The sequence below is a fragment of the Rhinoderma darwinii genome, chromosome 1 (assembly GCF_050947455.1).
Source record: "Rhinoderma darwinii isolate aRhiDar2 chromosome 1, aRhiDar2.hap1, whole genome shotgun sequence".
Lineage (NCBI taxonomy): Eukaryota > Metazoa > Chordata > Amphibia > Anura > Rhinodermatidae > Rhinoderma > Rhinoderma darwinii.
The window spans coordinates 633,960,471-633,986,887 of record NC_134687.1 but is presented as its reverse complement, the minus strand read 5'-3'; the positions used below and the strand labels follow the sequence as shown (position 1 = coordinate 633,986,887).

Genomic DNA, 26,417 nt, shown 5'->3' with positions numbered 1-26,417 from the left:
CCGACAACGTAGAGAGTTCCGCAGGAAGAGTGGTCTCTGCTTCTATTGTGGGGATGACAAGCATCAAGTGAACACCTGTCCTAGGCGTAAGAATAAGCAGCCGGAAAACTTCCGCGCCTAAGTGATCATCGGGGAGGTCAGTTGGGCGCACAGGTAAATATGAAACGTAATAAAATTTTGCTTCCCTTTCAGGTCTCTTTTGGTGGTAGGTCTGCTAAAGGCAGTGCCTTCGTGGATTTGATTTGATTTGCCTAAACCTGTCCCGGTAGTGGGTATCGACTCCACTCCTCTTGCTAATGGTTATTTTACACAGCATACCCCTGTTTTCGAACTCCTTGTTGGCTCCATGGATTTGGAGCAGTGCTTTGTACTGTTGATGCAGGGATTATCTTCCAATTTGGTTTTAGGCCTTCCCTGGTTGCAGTTGCATAATCCCACGTTTGACTGGAATACTGGGGAGCTTACCAAATGGGGTAATGAATGCTTGACGTCATGTTTTTCTGTTAATTCTATTTCTCCCCCTGAGGAGGTGAACACGCTACCTGAGTTTGTTCAAGACTTTGCTGATGTTTTCTCTAAGGAGGCCTCCGAAGTGTTACCTCCTCATAGAGAATACGATTGCGCAATTGAATTGGTACCAGGAGCTAAGCTCCCTAAGGGTAGGATATTCAATCTCTTTTGTCCCGAACGTGAAGCCATGAGAGAGTATATCCAGGAATGCCTGGCCAAGGGTTACATTCGCCCCTCTACTTCTCCGGTAGGTGCTGGCTTCTTCTTCGTAGGGAAGAAGGATGGTGGTCTTAGGCCATGCATTGACTACCGTAACTTGAATAAGGTCACTGTAAGGAACCAGTATCCCCTTAATAACCTTATCCGCATCAAAGAGGGGGATGAGTGGAAGACTGCGTTTAACACGCCCGAAGGTCATTTCGAATACCTCGTCATGCCCATTGGGTTGTGTAATGCTCCTGCGGTCTTCCAGAATTTCATAAATGAGATTTTGAGAGATTACCTGGGGGTATTTCTTGTAGTGTACCTTGATGACATACTGGTGTTTTCCAAATACTGGTCCTCCTACATTGAGCATGTCAGGAAGGTGCTCCAGGTCCTTCAGGAAAACAAACTGTTTGCGAAAACCGAAAAATGTGTGTTTGGGATACAGGAGATACCATTTTTGGGTCAAATCCTCACTCCTCATGAATTCCGCATGGACCCGCCAAGGTCCTGGCTGTGGCGGAATGGGTCCAACCTGCCTCCCTGAAGGCGTTACAGTGTTTTTTGGGGTTCGCTAATTATTACAGGAGATTTATTGCTAACTTCTCGGTCATCGCTAAGCCTCTTACGGACCTTACTCGCAAAGGTGCTGATCTCCTCCACTGGCCTCCTGAGGCTGTCCAGGCTTTTGAGGTCCTTAAGAAGTGCTTTATCTCGGCCCCTGTGCTGGTTCTGCCCAACCAAAGGAAGCCATTTATCGTGGAAGTTGACGCATCCGAGGTGGGAGTGGGGGCTGTCTTGTCTAGGTCCAATATTTATTGCCCAGAGTCTGCAGTTTTTAGACATATCCCACATGTGGTTCTAGTGTGGTAATGGACTGAAACACCAACCTCAGAAGCAAAGGAGCAGCTAGAGGATTTTGGGGCCTCCTTTTTATTAGAATATATTTTAGGTACCATATCAGGTGTAAAGAGGTCTTGTGGTGCCAAAACAGTGGAAATCCCGCAAAAGTGACCCCATTTTGGAAATTACACACCTCAAGGAATGTATCTAGAGCTATAGTTAGCATTTTGACCCCACAGTTTTTTTGCTAAATTTATTTGAATTAGTCTGTAAAAATTACAATTATTTTTTTTCCTGAAAAAACATAGAATTTTCAATTTTTTACAAGGAATAAATGAGAAAAAGCACCCCAATATTTATAAAGCAATTTCCCCTGATTACGGCAATACCCCATATGTGGTAATAAACTGCTGTATAGACCCACGGCAGGTCTCAGAATGGTAGGAGCACCATTTGGATTTTGGAGCGCAGATTTTGCTGGAATGGTTTTCAGTACTATGTCGCGTTTGCAATGGACTGGAGGGACCAAAACAGTGGAAACCCCCCAAAAGTGACCCCATTTTGGAGACTACACCCCTCAAGGAATATATTGAGGGGTATAGTGAGCATTTTGACCCCACAGATTTTTGCTGAATTTAGTGTAATTAGGTCATGGAAACGAAAATCTACGTTTTTTTTTCAAGTAAAATTAAGTTTTACCTCAGATTATTCCATATTCACAATAGATAAAGGAGAAAAAGCACCCAAACATTTGTAAAGCAAACTCTCCTGAGCACAGAAATACCCCATATGTGGTCAGAAACTGCTATTTGAATCCACAGCAGGGCTTAGAAGGAGCACCATTTGGCTTTTGGAGCTCAAATTTAGCTGGAATTGTTTGCTGAGGCCATGTCGCATTTGCAAAACCATTGAGGGGCCAAAACAGTGGAAACCCCTAAAAAATTACCCTATTTGGGAAACTACACCCCTCAAGAAATTTATCTAGGGGTAGAGTGAGCATTTAGACCCTAGAATTTTTTTGCATAAATTATTGGAATTAGTGAAAATGAAAATCTAAATTTTTTTCGATAAAATATAGGTTTTGAACATTTTTTTTAATTTCCATAGGGACTAAAGGAGAAAAAGCACTCCAATATTTGTAAATAAATATCTTCTGAGTATAGTTAAGTCATTTACTGCTGTTTGGACACACGGCAGGGCCCAAAAAGGAAGGAGTGTCATTTGGCTTTTGAAGCACCAATTTATGTGGAATGGTGTGCATAGGCCATGTCGCATTTGCAAAGCCCCTTAGCCCTAGTGGAAAGCAACCATATTTTGGAAAGTTTACTCTCAAGGAATGTGTAGTTACCTTATATGTTTAGATTACCAACTGCTTGGACATTTTTCAGGGCCTCGAGTGGACTGTGTGGATTTTGGCTTTCAGCTTGCATTTTAACAATATATTACTTTGCTTTTTTGAAATAAAGAAACTTTCTAATATACCTAATTTTTAAAACCTGCATGGATTGCAGGTATTCATTCCCCATTGCATAGACCCGGCCGTTCTTGCTGCCACGCTTCGACACAGACTTTAGGAGTTCCTCTCCTCTCTGTTTGTCGATGACACGTATAAAAGGGCTAGCTGCCTGGCTCAATTCATCATCTAAGCCTTAAGGGGGAAGGGGCTGGATAGCTGATGAATTGAGCCAGGCAGCCAGCCCCTTCATCCGCATTATCAACACACAGAGAGGAGGGGGATGCTCCTTCTCCCGGAGATTGTGTTGACGCATCCCAGCAAGAATCGCAGCTCTACACTTCTGGGTCCACACAATGGGGACTAAAACCTGCAACCCGTGCAGGTTTTAAAAATAGAGTATATTAGAAAGTTTATTTATTTCACAAAAGCAAAATGCTAAATAGTTTTTCTTTTCATCGGACAACCCCTTTAGGTACATTTTTATTTTTGGGTATACTTTGGCTCGTGGTTCATTTATGAAGATGGGTTTTTGACAAGAATGGCAAGAACAAAAATATCCAAGAAAATTTTGGCACACTAAAGATAAACTAAATTATATTCTTGAATGTCTAAAATGGGACAAATGAATAAAGAGTTTAAAAACGTGGCTCTGTGTGGAAAATTTTAAAGCAGTCAATGAGACACAAGGCTGGGAGTGATGGGCAATCTGGTCAATAATAACGGGTATCACACCTCATACCTTTCTTGGTACAAACACAACATCTTCTTTGGGGGTACTTTCTTGATTCACTTGAGGGAATTACAGCAATAAAATGTCGCTCAGTGAGTCTTTTGACGGATTCAGATTCTAATGGATGAGAGGGGCCAACATTTGCTAAAACAAGATCTTCGATGACCATTTCCTGGTAATCCAGAAAAGTATTTGAATTTCCTGCCTTTTTGTATAACACAAACGAGTTGTATGCGGCAACCTGAAATAGGTAAATAACTAATTTTTTGTACCAGGTATAGGATTTTCTTGATACCTAGTATGGCTGTAGAACCTGATCAGCAAGGTCTACTCCCCCCATGTATTTTTTGTAATCAATGATTGACACAGGCTTTTGCTTTTGGGTAGTAGAACCTCGTTCTACAACATCCATTGTTGCATCAGTGTGGATCGAGCTGAGGATAAAAATATCCTTTTTGTCTTTGTATTTTAGGGCAAGCAGCTCTCCGCTGCGAACACCGCCTGACTGCCCCTTTTTGTACTTTTCATTCACCAATGATTGTGGAAACCCCTGGCGGTTTTTACGAATGGTTCCACAAGCCCCTGTGTTCTGTTCGACCAAACTTTTAAAAAGGGGTATGCTTGTGTAGTAGTTGTCCACATACAGGTTATGGCCCTTTTCTAGAAATGGGGTAATAAGCTCCCAAACAATTTTTCCACTTGTCCCTAGATAGGGGGGGGGGGCATCCTGGTGGGTTTAGTTGCCTATCTTTTCCCTCATAAATGCGAAAAGCTGATGTGTACCCTGTTGAACTCTCGCACATTTTATAGAGCTTTATTCCAAAAAATAAAATGAGGCATGTCACTTGTACTGGGCATCGTGCCCCGATTTGGAGATGTTTCTCCAACAGCCCTCTCTACCTGTCCTGTACTGGTCCTTGTATTTTTTGGCGATGAACCAGAATGACCGCTAGACTCAGAGCTGTCACTTTCGCTAACAGCAAAACCCTCAAAATAGTCTTCACCATCTGACAAGACACTATCTTCACTGTCAGAGCATAAAAGGGCATACGCCTCCTCTGCAGAATAAAATTGACGGGCCATTTTATTACGTTTTAGATTTTTATACTTAAAGGTATATAAACGTAAATGGTATGAAGTTCGTTAATTTAATTAGAACAAATTAATTGCCACAACAAATTAATTGACTGGCACAGCACTTCCTATCAAATTGATTATGAATATAACTTATACTACCCTAACCGTCACCCTAAATTATTACTAATTATACCCTAATAATTATTATTACTAACTACCCTAATACTAAAACCTAGCACTATACCCTAACCCTATATCCTAACTAACAAGGCAGATTAATGGGATTGGGGGAAATTGTTATGTGGTGTTTTTTCACTGTGTTTTATACTGTGATATTCACAGATCTGACACTGTCTCTCCTCTGTTTGCTCTCTGACAGAGCAGCAGGGGAGAGACAGTGTTTATATATACTTGGTCCCAGGGAAAGTTTGTTGCTACAACAAACTTTCCCTGCAATGGCCATGATTTGTTACCATGACCAGGACCTGAACCAATCAGGTCCCGATCATGTCTCCAGGACCAGAGGCACTGTCTCTCCTCTGTTTGCTCTCTGACGGAACAGCAGAGGGGAGACAGTGTAGGTTACGTGGGAAAGTTTGTTGCTACAACAAACTTTCCCTGCGATGGCCATGATTTGTTACCATGACCAGGACCTGAACCTATCAGGTCCCGATCATGTTTCCAGGAGCAGAGGCACTGTCTCTCCTCTGTTTGCTCTCTGATAGAACAGCAGAGGGGAGACAGTGTAGGTTACGTGGGAAAGTTTGTTGCTACAACAAACTTTCCCTGCGATGGCCATGATTGGTTATCATGACCATCACATGAACGGGACCTGAACCAATCACATCCCGATCATGTCTCCGGGACTAGAGGCACTGTCTCTCCTCTGTTTGCTCTCTGATAGAACAGCAGAGGGGAGACAGTGTAGGTTACGACGGAAGGTTTGTTGCTACAGCAAACTTTTCCTGCGATGGTCATGATTGATTATCATGACCATCACATGTTCGAGACCTGAATAAATCAGGTCCCGATCATGTCTCTGGGACCAGAGGCAGGTGACAGCAGCGAGATCCGGGTGTCAGCGCTAGTCTGAGACACCCAGATCTCGCTTTTAACATCCACCGTGAATTCACGTCGGCACTGCACAGAGCCCAGCAAGTGCCGACGTGAATTTACTGTGGGCGGTCAGGAAGCGGTTAAGTGACTCACCGGTGATGTCTCAGATTCTAGTTGTTCTTTTTCTCTTATCTTCTCCCTCCGGTCCAGACCTCTGTGATGACTTCTCCCAGCCACAGTCCATTTCTGCAGTTTGCCACTCAGATGTCCTCAGCCTCTCACTTTTAAAACATTTCTGCATCTATAAACGAAGATAACCATCTCAACACCTCTAAATAGTGCCATACACTGCACCTCTAACTATAATAGCGCCATACACTGTGTCCCTGATTATAATAGCGCCATACACTGTGTCCCTGATTATAATAGCGTCATACACTGTGTCCCTGATTATAATAGTACCATACACTGTGTCCCACACACCGTGCCCCCTGTAGATAGTGCCCCCATAGCCCCCCTGTAGATAGTGACCCCCATAGAGCCTCTGTAGATAGTGCCCTACATAGAAGCCCCTGTACATATTGCCCCACATACAGCCCCCTGTAGATAGTGCCTACATATGGACTCCAGAGCTGCAAGGCAATAGTGCTAACCACTGAGCCACCGTGCTGCCCTACATATAGCTCCCCCTATAGTTTTCCACATATAACCCACCTCTGTAATTAGTGCCTCACATATAGCTCCCCCTGTATATAGTGTCCCACATATAGTCCACTTCTGTAGTTAGTGCCTCACATATAGCTCCCCCTGTATATAGTGTCCCACATATAGTCCACCTCTGTAGTTAGTGCCTCACATATAGCTCCCCCTGTATATAGTGTCCCACATATAACCCACCTCTGTAGTTAGTGCCTCACATATAGCTCCCCCTGTATATAGTGTCCCACATATAGCCTACCCCTGTAGACAGTGCCCTACATATAGCCCCCTGTAGATAGTGCCCCACAGGTAACCCACCCCTGTGTATAGTGTCCCAAATATAGCCCACCCCTGTGGGCTACATTTAGCCCCCCTGTAGATAGTTCCCCAAAGGTAACCCACCCCTGTATATAGTGTCCCACATATCGCCCACCGCTGTATATAGTGTCCCACGTATATAGTGTCCCACATATATATCCCACCCCTGTAGAGAGTGCCCTACATATAGCTCCACCTGTATATAGTACTCCACATCCCCACATATAGACCCCCCTTTGAACAGGTCTGCTGGGGCTGAACGATGCAAGCGGTGCGATTACATCATCGCGCTGCTAGAGTTGCTGAAAGGCGCTGATTGGCAGGGCAGAATGACTTGCCTCATCAATCAGGGCCTTTCAACAGAAGCGGTGTGATAACGTCATCGCGCCGCTAGCATAGTTGAAAGAGGCTGACTGGCGGGGCAAATCATTTTGCCCCACCAATCAGCGTCATTGTAAGGCGCTGAAAGGTCGGGTACAGAATGTGCCCAGCCATTCAGCTCTAATGCACGTATTTGTATCTGCGTGTTATAGACGCAGGTATAATAACTGCAGGAGGGGGTGCCAGCGGCTGGTCTCAGTGGTGCCGCCGCCCCCTGAGAGAGGCAGCAGAAGTCTAAAATATTCATTTCTATCCACATCCAGAGGACGCAGATAAAATTGAATGTGGCTGTCGCTAGCACCGGGGCCCCCTCCAGTGCTTGCGACGCCACCGGGCATGAGGGTACCCGTGCTGCCCAGCCCATAAATGTTAGAGGTGCCCGTACTGGCATCGCTACCGCTGTAGCAGCCATAGCGGCAGCGAGCTGCGCCACCGGGCATGGGGGGGGCACCGTGTCGGCGGGCGGCAGACCCCGTAGCAGCTGCTACAGCTGTAGTTACGCCACTGTCCAGGCTGTTATTATGGGATATCAGAGCACATTACAGGTAGTGGCATAAGAGGAGAGAACTACAACTCCCAGCATGTTCATGTTGATATTATGTGATATCGGGACTTTACAGGGAGAGGTATAAGAGAGAACTACAACTCCCAGCATTCCTCTGGCTCCAGCTCTCACATAATTGCCGACAGCCTATAGAAGAAAACAGTGAATCCATCGTTTCTTCGCACAGAACAGAGCCACGCCCCCTCACCGAGCTCCACCCTTCATGTCACGTGATCATAATCTGTTCACACACCACAGGAGCCCCGCCCCCTCACAGAGCTCCGCCCGTCATGTCACGTAATCATTATCGCAGGTCCTTCATCCACCACTAATCCTGCCCCGGTCACATGGTGGTGACGTCATCACAGGTCATATTGCAGTGTAGAGAGCAGTCGCTGGTCGCAGCAGTCACTGCTGTTGTGTTCGCTCTGTTATCAGCCATGATGGCGGTGCCGGGGACATTATACAGGTGACATCTGCAGCGTTAACGCTTCTCAGCGCCGCAGCTTAGTAGGAATGCTGCTGCTGGTGACAAACCTGCTGCATGTGAATGAGGTTTTCACAGCACAAGTGACATGTATTGGGGGAGAATGAGAAAGATAACGTGTCCTCCAGGACGATTCTTCCGACTTCAGATCTGCCATGGGTGTCCAGTTACCCCGCGCCCGGCCGCTATCCTGCACGCCTCTTATTACAGGGGTTGTATCCGGAGCGACATTTATCAGCCATCCACAGGAGAAGTCACTGGGGTCAATCACTTGCTTCTTATTCGTCCTGCAGGTGTGAACAGAGCCTTAGTCCTGATCACATCACCGTTGCCCTTCCGTTGAGGGGTTCTGGCACAGGTTTCCGTAGGGTTAACCCTTCAACGGAAAGACAAACGGAAACTAAGTATCCGTTTCCCTCACTATTGATATCAATGGTGATGGAAACATCGCTAATGGTTTCCGTCTGTTACCATTGTGACCGCGTGCCGTTGTTCTTGGCGGAAACAACAACGCAGTCGTTAGCGATGTTCCGTCAAAGTGAGGGAAACCATTAGCTAGGTTTCCGTCACCATTGAGAACTGGAAGCTGAGGGGTTAACCCGACGGAACCTCTCAGCGGAAGGGAACGGTGATGTGAACAGAGCCTTAGTAAAAGGGGGATATACAATTACTATAAGCTAAATGAGGAGAGCGGGTCCTGATCACAATCCTTGAGGACACAATATGAATAAGGGGCTTCTTATGTTCCCACTACTGTAATAAATAAGAATGTTACACGTCTCTGAAGTTCCCGCATCTCTGACCTCTAATATCTCATCATTTATATTCCCAGGACATGCCATAAATGTCTGATATATGGGGGTCCCACCTCTGTGGAGAACGGGGGTCCCCCGACCCGCCTGGTGAGGTGATGACTGCATCCAGGTGGAGAATGAATGGAGAGGTGACCACACATGTGCCCGACTCTCTCCATTCACTTGTATAGGAGGTCCAGAAACAGCCGAGCACGGCCAGAGGTGGAGCCGCATCTATCAGACATTTCTGGCATATCCTGGGGAGAAATGTCCGTGTTGGGATTCCCCTTTATTCCATGTGGTGACGGCTCTGAGAAGATGTTTCTCTCAATGATGAATAAGTGAGGTTCTGTATGTCACACATGATGTTGTCCCCTGTATGATTTCTGTCTTCTCCTTTCTTCATAAAGACGTCTGCAGTACTAGATCATCCAGATCCTCCAGTTTTCTCATCTTCTCCTCCACAACGTTCCTTCTCCTGAATGACCCACCAAGGATGGACAAGGACAGGAATGAGATGAGCAGAAGAATATTAGACTTCACCTTGGAGATCATCTACCTGTTGAGCGGAGAGGTAAACTTTTCTACATTTCACTTACTGCTCATCTTCCAACCACATCTGCTGGAAGTTTGCTCCGAGTATCTACTACTCTTTCAGTATAATAATATTTTCTGACATTGCTTTTGACCCCCCCCCCCACAACTAGTGCCCCTTGTTCTTGTTTCTAGTTTCTTCCCTCCTGTAACATATATAAAGGTTTCCATCATGCCCCCATTTCCCGTCTTTCCTCCAGGAGATATAAATGACATTCTTTAAGTCTCTCCTGAGAAGTTTTATTCTTCAGACCTTCCACCAGTCTTGTAGTCGTCTTTGGCCTCGTTCTATTTTCTCAGCCTTTTTGTAGTTGAGGTCTCCAGTATTACAGATGTGGGGTCACTAGAGGGGGGAATACTGTGCTCAGTTCTCTAAGTGTCTCTCTCCATACACAGGAGTACACCATAGTGAAGAAGACATCGGGTGACTGTACGACTCCCATCATCCATGAGTCAGGAGGATGGAGCAGTAGTCCGAGCGCCATCACAGAGCCTCCCCCTCACTCCCGGATACATGAGAAGAACAATAAGAAGAAGATCTTAGAACTGATCTACAAGATGACGGAGCTGCTGACTGGAGAGGTGACACTGCTGGGAATGCTGGGAAATTCTACAGTAACCGCACTGGAGGTGTCTGGGTAATGACTGTATCATTGTGTGTGTCAGGTTCCTATAAGGTGTCAGGATGTCACTGTCTATTTCTCCATCGAGGAGTGGGAGTATCTAGAAGGACACAAGGATCTGTACGAGGAGGTCATGATGGAGAACTACTGGCCGCACATATCACAAGGTAAGAAGAGACTTGTTGGCCATTACTGTGGGCAAAGGCAGAATGGCGTTATGTCCAATCCCGGACATTAAGCAAGAGTGTCAGCTGTAATAAGCTCTTCGGTCTCATCAGATAGCGAGAACCTGCTATCCCTTTCCCTCTTTTTTCATCCAGAAGTGTGGAATCTTCACCTCACAGCTTGGAAGAGCGTCAGATATAGACAAACCGATCAGCCATAACATTGAAAAAAGCACTTGCCTAATATTGTGTAGGCCCCTTTGGGCCACCAAAACAGCTCTGACCCATTGAAGCATGAACTCCATAAGACCCCTGTAGGTTCCTGTGGTATCTGGCACCAAAACGTTCAAATCAGATCATTTAAGTCCTGTAAGTTGTGAGGTGCAACCTCCATGAATTGGACTTGGCTTTTCAAGCACATCCCACAGATGCTCAATCGGATTGAGATGTAAAGAATTTGGAGACCAAGTCAACAGCTTGAACTCCTAGTCATGTTTCTCAAACCATTCCTGAATCATTTTCGGTGTATATACCAATATTCGGCAATATAAACCAAATTGCCATAACTGTCCTCCTAATAGGTCCGTGAGTCTTCCTACTACGGAAGATGGGGGTGTTCCCTCTCTTCTGTTTCCTGTCCAGGAGGGAGACAGTCTCTCTCATGGTGGTGTCATGAGCTCACGGAAAACCAATTACTGGAAAATATAATCATATATATTTCAACATCCACCATAACAGCACGAGGGAAAGAAAATGTAGAGGTTTAAAAACACAGAGCTCTCTCCAACAGCTCAGGGGGTTCCCATCCCTTGTTAAGCGGCAACTTTACAAGGTTTTTATTTCTTACTATAGGTACTTCATCTGACTGAGGATCTTAACCGTAGGTTCCCTTTCTTGAAATTTAGAATTCCCTAATAAGCAGAGGTGGCATCGCACCAGGGTGACGCTGTAGCACTTTATTTGGTTGGCCGGATGCAGCAGGGTGCTCTTAAAAGAAGCTCACTGTGCCCTTCCTCAGAACACAGATCATATTGAATACTATAGGAGAGCAGGTAGCCATCAGCTCCCGTCCTTCTACTCACGCACTTGGGTCACTTCTGACTTGTGGCCCTCAGGTAGAGAGGGGCTCAACGCTGTAATTTAGCACCTGATGAATAAACATAGAAGTGTAGAGAGTAGTGTCTGATATATAGGCAGATATACAGTAGTCATGTATTCTGTCACTGTGTGTTTCCTACAGATGGATCCAGCAGGAGAAATCCACCAGAGAGATGTCCCAGTCCTCTGTATTCCCAGGACTGTCCAGAGGAAAATCACAATGTCCCAGAGAATCATCAGGTAGATGAAGCTGAGCCCTATACCAGATCTATGTAGGGGGGTGTGGAGCTTTTTGGTCATAGATTTTGGTGGTTTCTTATGTTGATCTGTTGGATTCTTCGCACTCTCTGCTGTATTGTACTGAATTGTTACATATGTGAAATCAGGGGGAAGATCTGACTACTATTAAATTGGAGGATGAAGAAGAAGAGCGGGTGAGGGGCGATCAACCGTGTAAGAGTGAAGTGGAGGAGGAAATTCCAGGAGGTGTTACCACAGGTAAGTAATGATGGATTTAGCTTGACCTCTCATGGCCTAACAATGGCACAAAGCAGGTAGTAAAGCCTGTTATTCCTTAGATTTATCTTAACATTGCCGGTGCATTTTATGACATTACATTACTTTGAAACTATAAACATCCCGTAAGGGGGTTTTACACAGGACGATTATCGGGCAGACGAGCATTAATCTAGCGCTCATTGCTGATAATTTCCCTGTGTAAACAGGGCAGCGCTCAGCAGACGAACGAGCAAACGCTCAATCATCTGCTGGTCGTATCGTTTTAAAAAAGTAAAATATTATCGTTGTCGGCAGCACAACTCCCTGTGTAAACAGGGAGACGCGCTGCAGACATGATAACGTATGGGGACGAGCAATTAGAGTAACGTCCGCTCGTCCCCATCCATAGCTCCGTGTGACAGGAACAAGCGAGAGACGATCAACGATGTCAGCCGGGCTCCTGCTCCAACGACCGCGATTGAAATTTACTTAAATCGCGGCCATTTAACCCGTTAAGTGCCGCGGACAATAGCGATTGACCTGATAAAAGCCCCCAGGTCTGCCCTGGGACTATGACTATTAGGAAGTGCCGGAGGCACGTCCTAATAGATTGCCTGTCAGAGTTAGGGTATGTGCACACACACTAATTACGTCCGTAATTGACGGACGTATTTTGGCTGCAAGTACCGGACCGAACACAGTGCAGGGAGCCGGGCTCCTAGCATCATAGTTATGTACGATGCTAGGAGTCCCTGCCTCTCTGCAGGACAACTGTCCCGTACTGTAATCATGTTTTCAGTACTGGACAGTAGTTCCACGGAGAGGCAGGGGCTCCTAGCATCGTACATAAGTATGATGCTAGGAGCCCGGCTCCCTGCACTGTGTTCGGTCCACTACTTGCGGCCGAAATACGTCCGTCAAATACGGACGTAATTAGTGTGTGTGCACATACCCTTACACTGACAGGCAATAATGCTCGGGTATACGAAGTATACCAAAGCATTATAGCAGCGATCTGAAGATCACACAATAAAGTCCCCTAGTGGGATCTCCCCAAAATGGTGCTATTAAAAAGTACAACTAATCCCGCAAAAAACAAGTCCTCATACAGCTACGGCGACTGAAGAATAAAAACGTTATAGCTCTTTGAATGCGACTATAGAAAATCGAAAAAAAATTGCTTGGTCATTAGGGCCTAAAATAGGCTGGTCACTAAGGGGTTAATGACCAAGCTATTTTTTAAGTTTTTTCCATCTTCTCATTTAATGAGCTATAACTTTTATTTTTGCGTCGACATAGCTACGGAAGGTCTTGTTTTTTGCGGGACAAGTTGTATTTTTTAGGCTGGGTTCACACAGAGTTTTTTGCAGGAGGAAAATCTCCATCAAAATTCCGTTTGGAATTTTGAGGCAGATTTTTGCAGCGTTTTTCGCCCGCGACCATTGAGCGCCGCATGCATGAAACGCAGTGAAATACGCTTTCTCTGCCTCCCATTGATGTCAATGGAAGGTCAGAGGCGTAAATGCCCGAAGATAGGGCATGTCCCTTCTTTTTCCCGCGAGCTGGTTTTTCTCCTCTGCCTCCCATTGAAATCAATGAGAGGCATTTTTTGGCGCGTTTTGCGGTGCGGTTTCCGCGTAAAAAAACTCGTAAAAAAATTCAATGTGAACACCCCCTTAATTTCACAGTTTTGGGGTACATAGAATTTATTGATTAACTTTTTTTTGGGGGGGGGGGGTAGAAAAAAAAACCAGCAATTTCACCACACTTTTTTGCGTCCAAAATTTACTCTGTTTATCGTGTCGTATAAATAACACAATAACTTTATTCAGCAGGTTGTTACGATTGCAAAGATACCAAATTTATATCGATTATGAATGTTTTACTACTTACACAGTAAAAACACTTTTTTTCAAAATTATTACGTTTCAAGAGCCATAACTTTTTTTTTTTTTATTGTTCCGCCGATGCAGTTGTATGAGAGCTTTTTTTTTTGCGGGACGACTTGTAGTTTTTATTGGTACCATTTTGGAGTAGATGCGACTTTTTGATCACTTTTTATCACATTTTTTTTAAGTCAGGATTCACAGAAAACAGCAATTTTTCCATAGTTTTTTTATTTAATTTTTTACGGCGTTAAATAATGTAATAGCTTTATAGTTGGGTCGTTACGGACGCAGCGATACCAGACGGAGCGATACTTTATTTTGGTTATTTAATAGTAAAGCAGTTTGTAAGGGGAAAAAGTGGGTTTTTCATTTTTATTTTTTCTTAAACTTTTTTTTTACTTTTTTACTAGTCCCACTAGGAGACTTTAATATGCGATTCTCCGGTCGCTTTTATAATACATTGCAATACGTTTGTATTGCAGTGTATTACTGCCTGTCCGTTTAAAACGGACAGGCATCTGCTAGGACATGCCTCCGGCATGACCTAGCAGGCATTCACTACAGGCAGACCTGGGGGCCTTTATTAGGCCCCCGGCTGCCATTGGAGACACAGACACTCTGCAATCTTTTTGCCGGGTGTCTGGATGATAGGGAGCCTCCCTCCCTCTCTCCAAAACCACTCAGATGCGGCGCTCGCTGTTGAGCGCCGCAACTGAAGGGTTAAACGGGTGAGATCTCTACCTCTGGCAGCTGAGAGCAGGGAGATTTAACGGCTCCCTGCTCTGTTTTTTTATTCTGATGCAGCGCCGTGAAAAGGCTTATTCATCAGAATAAAGCCCATTAGTGGCCACCGTGAAAAGGCGTATTGGCGGTCACTAACTAAGTTAAATGGTACTCCAGAATGATACGTAAAAAATTTCGGCCCACAAAAAAACAAGACCTATTGGCTCTGTTCACACTAAGGGTATGTGCACACGGGAACTGTCTTTTACATCTGAAAAGACAGACTGTTTTCAGGAGAAAACAGCTGCGTTGTTTCAGACGTAAAAGCTCCTCCTCGCATTATGCGAGGCGTCTTTGACGCACGTAAATCTTGAGCTGCTCTTCATTGACTTCAATGAAGAACGGCTCAAATTACATTGCAAAGAAGTGTCCTGCACTTCTTTGCCGAGGCAGTCATTTTATGCGTCGTCGTTTGACAGCTGTCAAACGACGACGCGTAAATGACAGGTCGTCTGCACAGTACGTCGGCAAACCATTCAAATGAATGGGCAGATGTTTGCCGACGTATTGGAGCCCTATTTTCAGACGTAAAACGAGGCATAATACGCCTCGTTTACGTCTGAAAATAGGTTGTGTGAACCCAGCCTAAGTCTTTTGCAGGCAGAAAATTCTGCCTCAAAATTCCGTCCGGAATTCTGAGGCAGATTTTGATCTGCCTGCACGCCGTTTGCCGCGTTTTTCATCCCCGGCCTTTGAGCGCCATGGGCAAAAACGCAGTGAAGTACGCTTTCTCTGCCTCCCATTGACGTCAATGGGAGGTCAGAGACGTAAACGCCCGAAGATAGGGCATGCCGCTTCTTTTTCCCACGAGACGGTTTTTCCGCTTGCGGGAAAAAAACGCCTCCACCTCCCATTGAAATCAATGGGAGGCATTTTCGGACGTTTTTTGGCGCGTTTTCCCCGTCAAAAACGGTGTCGAAAAAACTCAGTGCGAACAGGTCCTAAAGATAATGTAGTCTTTAGAGAAAATACCAATTCAGAATTTGGGGAGTATAACATAAAATACTCTTAGTCCTCAACCTGTTAATAAATGATGATGAAAATGTGTGTCGTGGTTGGGTGCTAGTCATGGTGATTTCATATGTGTTGTCAGTTCACCCACAAAATCAGCGGCAGGAGCGGGGATGTATTTTACAGCCATGTTCCCGCCTCAACTGCCAGGATGGAAAACTCCAATCCCAGCAGTTTAACCACTTAGACGCATCTGTCAATTGCAACCACGGCATCTAAAGTGTTTGACAGGGGGAGAGGGTTCCCTATGTCAGCCCGTCGGTACCCCGCAATGCAATCATGTGGCGCCAATGGGTTTTCTATGGGAAATTTTGGGGCAAATTTTGAAATGCCAGCGTCATCATAAGCTTTTACTCCCACGTTTTGTGCCGCATTTTTTTTTTAGCCGGATAAATGTAATGCAAAAACCACGGGTAAAAACCTCTGCAAAAAACAAGCGCTTCAGATTTTTTCTGCTTCCCATTGATTTCAATGGGAGGTCAGAGGCCAAAAGCCGCCCGGGGAAAAAAAACACCTCAATCTCCCAGTAAAATCGATGGGGTGGGGGCGATTTGGGGCAGTTCCGACATAGTTTCTACATTAAAATCAGCACCAAAAACCTCTGTGCGAGCTTTCACTTAATATGCGACCTTTAAAAGTACAATTCACTGCAACATATAAGTATTGCATTGTATTAAAACAGCGATAAAACACAATCAAGTTCCTTAAAAAAAAAAGATCGAAAAATAAGTTTTTAATAAAGTTTTTAACATAGAAAAATGTACTGTTCCAAAAACGCACCCCTTTCCCATTTTTTTTTTTTTTTCGGAAAATAATTTAAAAATATATAAAAATGTATATAATTTGTAGAGCCGCACAAGTAAAAGTCATAACCATTATAATATAGTATTTATCCGACATGATGAACGTTGTAAACAAGTCAGAATTTCTGTTTTTGGTTTCCTTCCCAAAAATTAAAATCAAGTCATCAAAAAGTTGTATTTACCTCGAAGTGGTAACAATAAAAAAAAATGTCCTCATATGGCTACGTCGACGGAAAAAAAAAAAGTTATGGTTCTTGCAAGGCAGAGTAAAAAACTAAAATGACCCTCTTACCCCTTCACCCATGACCGCACCCCTGGAGAAATGTCCCATTCCTGAGGGGGCGAGAAGTCTGTGGAGATAAAATAGGAGACACCTCTCCAGTCTGGATTCCTGTCCTCCGGTTAGGATAGCCTAGGGAACTCTCAGAGTTCTGTGCTATGAGCAAAGACTATCTCTCTGGACTGAAGATTCCTTTGCTGGTTCATACCTACTCTAGGGGTGTTCTGGAGGTGTAAGACTCTTCTGAAGCAACTTCGGGCCTGGAGTAGTTCCTCCCTCCTATCCCAGTCACTGCTTCCCTCCGAGAAGGTGACTATGATCCAGCTATGTCAAATTGTCTATCTCCTTGCACCATGCTCTGTTTCCACTACTGTCCAGGAGCTGGCACTCTTCGGAGATGATATGGGGCGAAAGAATTTATTTTCTGCAGAGCATGTAGATAAGTTGCTTAAAAAAAAGTAAGAGCTACTATGAATATTGATGATACCCAAAGAAACCTGTTCTGTTCAGGACACTATGTTTGAGAGATTAGGTCCCAGAAAACGAAGAACATTTTCCATTCATTCAAATCTTGGCAGTTTAGTCAGACGAGTGTGCAAGAATCCCGACAGAAAATTAGTATCCTGAAAATCCTAAAATAAAAAATATCCTTTTGAGGAAGAAGTCTTTAAAGATTGGGACACAATTCGTAAACTACACGCCGAGTTGCCAAAATAACTAGAAAGAATTCATTACCCTTTGAGAGTTTAGGATCTCTGTCTGGCCCAAGTGATCGGAAGACGGATTATTATCTAAAGAGGACATGGGAAGCAGCAGCAGCTTTTAAGCCAGGCTTAGCGGCCACTTGTATTTCAAGAACCATAGAAAATGGATTTCCCAGTTAAAATTACATACTAAGAATAAAACTCCCAGTGAACGGATCCTTTCCTCCCTGCCTGTATTGGTTAAAGCAGCGAACTTCTTGGTGGATGCCTTAGTAGATTCTATCAGTCTATTCGCTAAATCAACAGCACTTTCTAATTCGGCCAGAAGGTCAATATGGTTAAAAACCTGGAAATTGGACACAGGTACAAAGGGGAAACTGTTCAATTCCATGTTCTGGCAAGTTCTTATTTGGTCCTCCTTTAGATGACATACTAGGGAAGTCCTCAGACAGGAAGTAAGAATTTCTTACACAGGGCAGACAATCGGAATCCTTTTGTCCCCGTAATTTTCATAGGAAACAAACCAGAAGGGTCCATATTTGAAGGCCTCAAAGTTCCGCAGGAGTATTAAGAGCTTCTTGTTCAAACCCCATAACGAATGAAAAAACAATGGCCACCAACAATGATCTCGGAGCAGTAGTGGGAGGCAGTCTGTTTGTTGAGATATTGCATGGAAAGCATATCCTTGACTGTCAACCTATTGTTCTGGAACTGTGTAATGGTATAAATTTGTCAGATCCACCAGAAGTACTTAAGTGTAGCAGTAGTCCTCAACAAATCATTAACCAGTCTTCAGTACATGGCCTTCCCTTTCGGTATCTCACAGGCCCCAAGAGTTTTTACCCGGCTAGTAGCGGAGATGACTTTGTTCATCAGGACGCAGGACATTCTTTTAATCCCGTATCTGGATGATTTCTAGTGTCGGATTTAGTTAAATCTCTAACTCGCCAGCTAGATATGGTTTGCTCTATTCTAGTAAGCTTTGGGTGGGTGGAACATAAACCTGAATAAAACAAATTTCATCCCTTCAAAGAGGCGTGTGTTTTTGGGCATTCTACTAGACTCCACCAAGTAAATGTCCTTTCCTACCCCCAGGAAAAAAAATCAACCTCTTATAGACAGGTTGACAGATCTTTTCATCGGCCATATGACCTTCTTTCGGGTGAGCAATGTCAGTCCTAGGGTTTCTAACGTCATGTATTCCAGCTGTGACGGTGCAACTCAAATCTAGGGCTCTGGAATTAGATAGACACTATATGGACAAAAGTATTGGGAAAACACCTCTTAGGCTACATTCACACGACAGTGAAAAATGGGCAAGCGGTGGCCGTTTTTTTAAATGGCCTTCACAAGACCGTTTTTAGAACAATGAAGTTCTATGGGTGCAAACACACGGCTGTTTTTTTAATGGCCCGTGAACACTGGCCGTCAAAAAATAGAACATGTTCTATAGTTGACCGTTTTCATGGCCCGACGACCCCCATAGAAGACAATGGATCAGTTTTTAACAGCTGTTTTTCAGAAATCAATCCTTGTGATGGCCGTTAAAAACAGAGTCTGGCCCTCACAAGAGGACTCCCGTGGCTACTTTAAGTGCTCAGCCCGGGAAAGCCCTTGATGTCATCGTCCATATATGGACAGTAATGTTAGGGCTTTCAACTATGGTGTTTCCAGCCAGAGCATCGCAAGATCTCTGGCCTGGGACTCCTGACTTGCGAAACCCCTTGACGTCACAGTCCATATATGGACCGTGATGTTAGGGGCATGGAGATTCTGGGATTCTGGCATCTCAAACCCCCTAACATCATTGTCCATATATTGACAGTGAAGTCAGGGGCTTCTCCTGGAGTGGAAGCTTGCCCAGAGCATCAGGGATTCTGCTCAAGGAGGAGCCACTGACGTCACTATCCATATATTTACAGTGTAAAAAGATCAACAGCACACTCCAAATCATCAATTACAACAGTCATCAGACTGGAAGAGGAAAAAATATAATGGTTATACCAAACAAATGTGCATGCCACTTCACCCCCAATCCCTCTGGGACCTCAGGGATCAGTCAATCCCCCAAAAAATGGCAGCATCAAGGCAGGTGTATTCAAAAGAATGTCCTTTTATTATTCCCAGTACATCATAGGAAAAAGCAACGTTTCAACTCGCGCAGGAGTCATTATTAAGCCTATTCTAACAGTGTTTCACCTTCCCCCCTTCCCACTTTGGCCAATTTTGACCTTCCTGACAGAGTCTTATTTTTCAAATCTGACATGTCACTTTATGTGGTAATAACTTTGGAAGGCTTTCACCTATCCAAGCGATTCTGAGATTGTTTTCTCGTGACACATTGGGCTTTAACTTAGTGGTAAAATTTGCCCGATACATTTAGTATTTAATTGTGAAAAACACCAAAGTTTAGCAAAAAATTGCAAAAATTAGCATTTTCTAAATTTAAATGTATCTGCTTGTAAGACAGGCTGTTATACCACACAAAATTGTTGCTAATTAACATCCCCATATGTCTACTTTAGATTGGCATCGTTTTTTGAACGTCCTTTTATTTTTCTAGGACATTACAAGGCTTAGAACTTTAGAAGCAATTTCTCAAGTTTTCAAGAAAATTTCAAAAGGCAATTTTATAGAGGCCAGTTCAGTTCTGAACTGGCATTGAGGGGCCTATACAATACATCCCTCCATAAGTCAGCCCATTTTAAAAACTGCACCCCTCAAAGTATTCAAAACAGCATTTAAAAACCTTTTAGGAGTTTCACAGGTATTAACCCCTTCCCGACATCCGCCGTATATATACGGTGCACGCCGGGTGGGGGAATATGAAGTGGGCTCACGGGCTGAGACCGCTCTATAGAGCGAGTGTGTCGGCTGTGTGTTACAGCCGACACTTCCGGGTAACGAGCGCAACCGCGCTTGTTGAACCCGTTAAATGCCGTGTTCAATAGCGATCGCGGCACTTACATGACAAAAAACAGGGGTGCGACCCCCCCCCCCCCCCGCGGTGAGATCGGGGGGGGAGCCGTTGGTTGGCACGGCTGCCTAGGGACCTGACTAAGTCCCCCAGGTCCGCCATCTTTGTACTCCCGTCATAATCGCGATATACTGCAATACATTAGTATTGCAGTATATCGTGCAAGCAATCTAACGACCGCTGGTTAAAGTGCCCTGGGGGGACAAGTATAAAACAGTAAAATAACGTTTTTTTTAACAAATAAAAAAAAAAGAAAAAATTAAAAGCTAAAAAAAAAAACCTTTTCCCATTTTCCCTCAAGCACAATGTAAAAAAATTAAAAGCTAACATAACTGGTATCGACGTGTCCGTAAAAGTCAGAACTATTACAATATATCATTATTTAGTTCGCACGGTGAACACCATAAAAAATTAAAAACATTGCTGTTTTTTGGTCCCTCCTCCCACAAAAAATGAAATAAAAAGTGATCAAAAAGTCTCACGTACCCCAAAATAGTACCAATATAAACTACAGCTCGCCCCGCAAAAAATAAGCCCTCACACGGCTAAATCGACAGAAAAATAAAAACTTTATGTCTCTCAAAATGTGGAGACAAAACTCACATTTTATTTTTAACAATCAGTTTTTTCCTTGTAAAAGTAGTAAAACAAAGAAAACGATATAAATTTGGTATCGCTGTAATCGTATTGACCCGCAGAATAAAGTTAACATGCCGTTTTTACCATACGTTGAACGCCGTAAAAACAAAACCACCCAAAAGGTTGAGGAATCACTGTTTTTTTCCTATTCCACCCCACATATATTTTTTTTCTCGTTTCCCACTACATTATATGGTACAAAAAATGGTGCTGTGAAAATCTACAACTCGTCTCGCAAAAAACAAGCCCTCATACGGCAATATTGATGGAGAAAGAAAAGTTATGGCTTTTGGAAGGTGGGGAGGAAAGAACAAAAGTGAAAATCTGAAAAATGGCTGCGGAGGAAAGGGGTTAAAGCAAAGTGGATGTGAAATTCATATTTAATCATTTTTTTTTCTGTAACAGAAGGTTTTACTAGAGAAACGCAACTCAATATTTATTGCCCAGATTCTGCAGTTTTTAGAAATATCCTACATGTGGCCCTAGTGTCCTAATGGACTGAAGTACAGGCCTCAGAAGCAAAGCAGCACCCAGTGGATTTTGGGGCCTCTTTTTTTTTTAGAATATATTTTAGGCACCATGTCAGGTTTGAATAGGTCTTGTGGTGCCAAAACACAGGAAGCACCCCAAAAAATACCCCATTTTGGAAACTACAATCCACAAGTAGTTCATCTAGGGGTGTAGTGAGCATTTTGACCCCACAGGTATTTCATAGATTTTATTAGAATTTGGACGTGAAAATGAAAAATGTTCATTTTTTCCAATAAAATGTAGATTTAGCTATAAAAAAAACCAATGTCCACTGTAATGAAGGGGGTAGGGAAACAGACAAGTGAGCCCTAATCTACCTGCCACTCAGTCCCTGCCTACTTGCAACGACCCGCCCTAGGCGATGGGGTACAACTGGGCGACGGTCCCTATGCTCAATAAGTGCACGACAGACTAACAGACAAGGGTACACAGAAGCTAAGGGAAATGGGGCAGTTGCCCACGGCAACACCGTGAGCAACAGGAGTAGTGAACGAGACGAGTCAAACCAGGAGTGTAGGAGGTACCAAACGCAGAGCAGGAGAGTAGTGAACAAGCCGAGTCAAACCAGGAGTGTACGAGGTACGAAACGCAGAGCGGGAGAGTAGTCAGTAAGCCAGGGTCAATATGAAGCAGGGACAAATAGTTCAAGAAGCTGCAACAGGGCCAGGAAACCAACAGAGAAGAATCACAAGCAAGGAGGAACAGGAAAGGCAGGTATAAATAGACAGAGGGCGGGAGCTTGCTCCGTCTGGCCAGGCTGTGATAGGATCTCCCACTCCTAAGCCTGCCATCCTGAGTGGTGGAAGATGGAGTCAGTCTCACAGACATCGAAGCAGGTGCAGACTGATTACCTATGGGCGTTGACACAGAAGCTGTGCCTGGCAGATCCTTTACAGTACCCCCCCTTTTATGAGGGGCCACCGGACCCTTACTAGGTGGACCTGGTTTATTGGGGAAACGAAGGTGGAACCTCCTGACTAATACCCCAGCGTGAACATCCCGAGCGGGTACCCAAGTCCTCTCCTCAGGCCCGTATCCTCTCCAATGGACCAGGTACTGGAGGGAGCCTTGGACCATCTTGCTGTCCACAATCTTGGCCACCTCGAATTCTACACCCTCAGGGGTGAGAACAGGGACCGGAGGTTTCCTTGAGGGAGCCAAGGACGGGGAGCAGCTTTTAAGGAGGGAGGCATGAACACGTCGTGTACTCGAAAAGATGGGGGCAACTCCAGTCGGAAGGAGACAGGATTGAGGACTTCAATGACCTTGTATGGCCCTATAAACCGGGGAGCAAACTTCTTGGACGGGACTTTAAGGCGCAAATTTTTTGACGATAGCCACACCAGATCCCCGACCATAAACAAGGGGTTAGCAGAACGTCTTCTATCTGCCTGAGTTTTTTGTATGCTCTGGGACGCCTCTAGGTTCTTCTGAACCTGGGCCCAGACTGTGCACAGTTCCCGATGAACGACCTCTACATCGGGATTTTTGGAACTGCCAGGTGAAAGGGAGGAGAACCGTGGATTAAACCCAAAATTACAGAAAAAGGGGGAGACCCCTGACGAGTTACTGACCCGGTTATTAAGGGAAAATTTGGCGAGGGGAATGAATGAGACCCAATCATATTGACAGTCAGAGATAAAACACCTTAAATATTGTTCTAGAGACTGATTAGTCCTCTCAGTTTGACCATTAGTTTCAGGATGGAAGGCAGAGGAGAAGGACAGATCAATCTCCAACTTTTTACAGAAGGCTCTCCAAAACAATGAAACAAATTGTACCCCTCTGTCAGAAACAATATTGACAGGGACCCCATGGAGACGCAGGATGTATTTGACAAACAAGGTAGCTAACATCTTAGCATTGGGTCGTTTCTTGAGGGGCACAAAGTGGCACATCTTACTGAAGCGGTCTACTACGACCCACACCACCGACTTGCCTTGAGATGGAGGCAAATCGGTGATAAAATCCATGGAGATATGGGTCCAAGGTCTCTGGGGAATGGGCAAAGACCGTAGTAAGCCCGCTGGTCGGGACCTGGGAGTCTTGGACCTAGCACAAACTTCACAAGCGGCGACGTAGGCCTTAACGTCTTTAGGCAACCCAGGCCACCAATAGTTTCTGGCAATGAGGTGCTTGGTACCCAGGATGCCTGGATGACCAGACAGTGCGGAGTCATGATTTTCCCTAAGTACCCTTAGCCGGAATTGCAGGGGAACAAACAGCTTGTTCTCAGGAAGGTTCCCGGGAGCTGAACCTTGATCAGCCGCAATTTCAGAGACTAAATCAGAATCAATAGAGGAAATTATTATACCTGGAGGCAAAATACAAGCAGGATCTTCCTCCGAAGGAGGGCTGGCCATGAAGCTACGCGACAGTGCATCAGTCTTAATATTTTTAGACCCAGCCCTATAGGTAACCAAAAAATTGAATCTGGTAAAAAATACTGCCCATCGAGCTTGTCTCGGGTTTAGCCTCCGGGCAGATTCTATGAAAACCAGATTCTTGTGGTCGGTAAGGACCGTTACCTGGTGCCTAGCCCCCTCCAGGAAGTGGCGCCACTCTTCAAATGCCCATTTAATGGCTAAGAGTTCGCGGTTGCCAATATCATAGTTACTCTCAGTGGGCGAAAACTTCCTGGAGAAGTAGGCACAGGGACGGAGATGGGTGAGGGACCTGGTACCCTGGGACAAGTCAGCCCCCACTCCCACCTCGGACGCGTCAACCTCCACGATAAATGGCTCCATTTGGTTGGGCTGAACCAGCACCGGGGCCGATATAAAGCACTTCTTAAGGGCCTCAAAAGCCTGGACAGCCTCAGGAGGCCAGTGGAGGAGATCAGCACCTTTGCGAGTGAGATCCGTAAGAGGCTTAGCGATGACGGAGAAGTTAGCAATAAATCTCCTGTAATAATTAGCGAACCCCAGGAAACACTGTAACGCCTTCAGGGAGGCAGGTTGGACCCATTCCGCCACAGCCTGGACCTTGGCGGGGTCCATGCGGAATTCATGAGGAGTGAGGATTTGACCCAAAAATTGTATCTCCTGCACCCCAAACACACATTTTTCGGTCTTCGCAAACAGTTTGTTTTCCCAAAAGACCTGGAGCACCTTCCTGACATTCTCAATATGGGAGAACCAGTCCTTGGAAAACACAAGTATGTCATCAAGGTACACTACAAGAAATACCCCCAGGTAGTCTCTTAAAATCTCATTTATGAAATTCTGGAAGACCGCCGGAGCATTACACAACCCAAAGGGCATGACGAGGTATTCGAAATGAAATTCGGGCGTGTTAAACGCAGTCTTCCACTCATCCCCCTCTTTGATGTGGATAAGGTTATAAGCCCCCCGTAGATCAAACTTAGAGAACCATTGGGCCCCCTGAACCTGATTAAAGAGATCAGGAATCAAAGGAAGGGGATACTGGTTCCTTACAGTGACCTTATTCAAGTTTCGGTAGTCAATGCATGGCCTAAGACCACCATCCTTCTTCCCTACGAAGAAGAAGCCAGCACCTACCGGAGAAGTAGAGGGGCGAATGTAACCCTTGGCCAGGCATTCCTGGATATACTCTCTCATGGCTTCACGTTCGGGACAAGAGAGATTAAATATCCTACCCTTAGGGAGCTTAGCTCCTGGTACCAAATCGATAGCGCAATCGTATTCTCTATGAGGAGGTAACACTTCGGAGGCCTCCTTAGAGAAAACATCAACGAAGTCCTGAATAAACTCAGGTAGCGTGTTCACCTCCTCAGGGGGAGAAATAGAATTAACAGAAAAACATGACGTCAAGCATTCATTACCCCATTTGGTAAGATCCCCAGTATTCCAGTCAACCGTGGGATTATACAACTGCAACCAGGGAAGGCCTAAAACCAAATTGGACGATAATCCCTGCATCAACAGTACAGAGCACTGCTCCAAATGCATGGAGCCAACAAGGAGTTCAAAAACAGGGGTATGCTGTGTAAAATAACCATTAGCAAGAGGAGTGGCGTCGATACCCACTACCGGGACAGGTTTAGGCAAATCGATCAAAGGCATAGCTAGAGACATAGCAAATTCCACAGACATGATATTTTCAGAAGACCCTGAATCCACGAAGGCACTGCCGGTAGCAGACCTACCACCAAAAGAGACCTGAAATGGAAGCAAGATTTTATTACGTTTCATATTTACGGGAAATACCTGTGCGCCCAAGTGACCTCCCCGATGATCACTTAGGCGCGGAAGTTTTACGGCTTCTTATTCTTACGCCTAGGATAGTTGTTCACTTGATGCTTGTCATCCCCACAATAGAAGCAGAGACCATTCTTCCTGCGGAACGCTCTACGTTGTTGGGGGGACACGGAGGCCCCGAGTTGCATAGGTACCTCCGAGTCTTCCGTGGAAGAACGAAGCAACGGAACCTCAGGAGGCATCATGGGGGAGTCAGAGGAGAAAACACAAAAACGTTCAAGTCGTCATTCCCTGAGACGTCGGTCAAGTCGTACTGCTAAAGCCATAACCTGGTCTAGGGAGTCAGAAGAGGGATAGCTAACTAGCAGGTCTTTCAGGGCGTTCGACAGACCCAACCTAAACTGGCAACTTAAGGCAGGGTCATTCCACCGAGAAGCTACGCACCACTTTCTAAAGTCAGAACAATACTCCTCAACAGGTCTCTTACCCTGACGTAAGGTCAACAGCTGACTCTCGGCAAAGGCAGTCTTGTCAGTCTCGTCA

The 26,417-nt window shown here is 44.9% G+C and overlaps 2 protein-coding genes across 2 annotated transcripts in view; one reads left to right on the top strand and one right to left on the bottom strand.

Annotated features, from left to right (window-relative positions):
* LOC142654474 (uncharacterized) overlaps window positions 1-26,417 on the bottom strand; it is a 1,458,099-nt gene that overhangs the window by 1,288,581 nt on the left and 143,101 nt on the right.
* The window catches only part of LOC142660686 (uncharacterized), a 31,455-nt gene continuing 13,335 nt past the window's right edge, over window positions 8,298-26,417 (top strand). Inside the window, exons 1-6 of the mRNA XM_075837501.1 lie at window positions 8,298-8,598; window positions 9,510-9,673; window positions 10,090-10,275; window positions 10,360-10,483; window positions 11,721-11,818; window positions 11,965-12,076. Of these exons, the coding sequence (XP_075693616.1) occupies window positions 8,394-8,598; window positions 9,510-9,673; window positions 10,090-10,275; window positions 10,360-10,483; window positions 11,721-11,818; window positions 11,965-12,076 (889 nt within the window). The 5' untranslated portion in view covers window positions 8,298-8,393. The remainder of the gene's footprint in view (window positions 8,599-9,509; window positions 9,674-10,089; window positions 10,276-10,359; window positions 10,484-11,720; window positions 11,819-11,964; window positions 12,077-26,417) is intronic.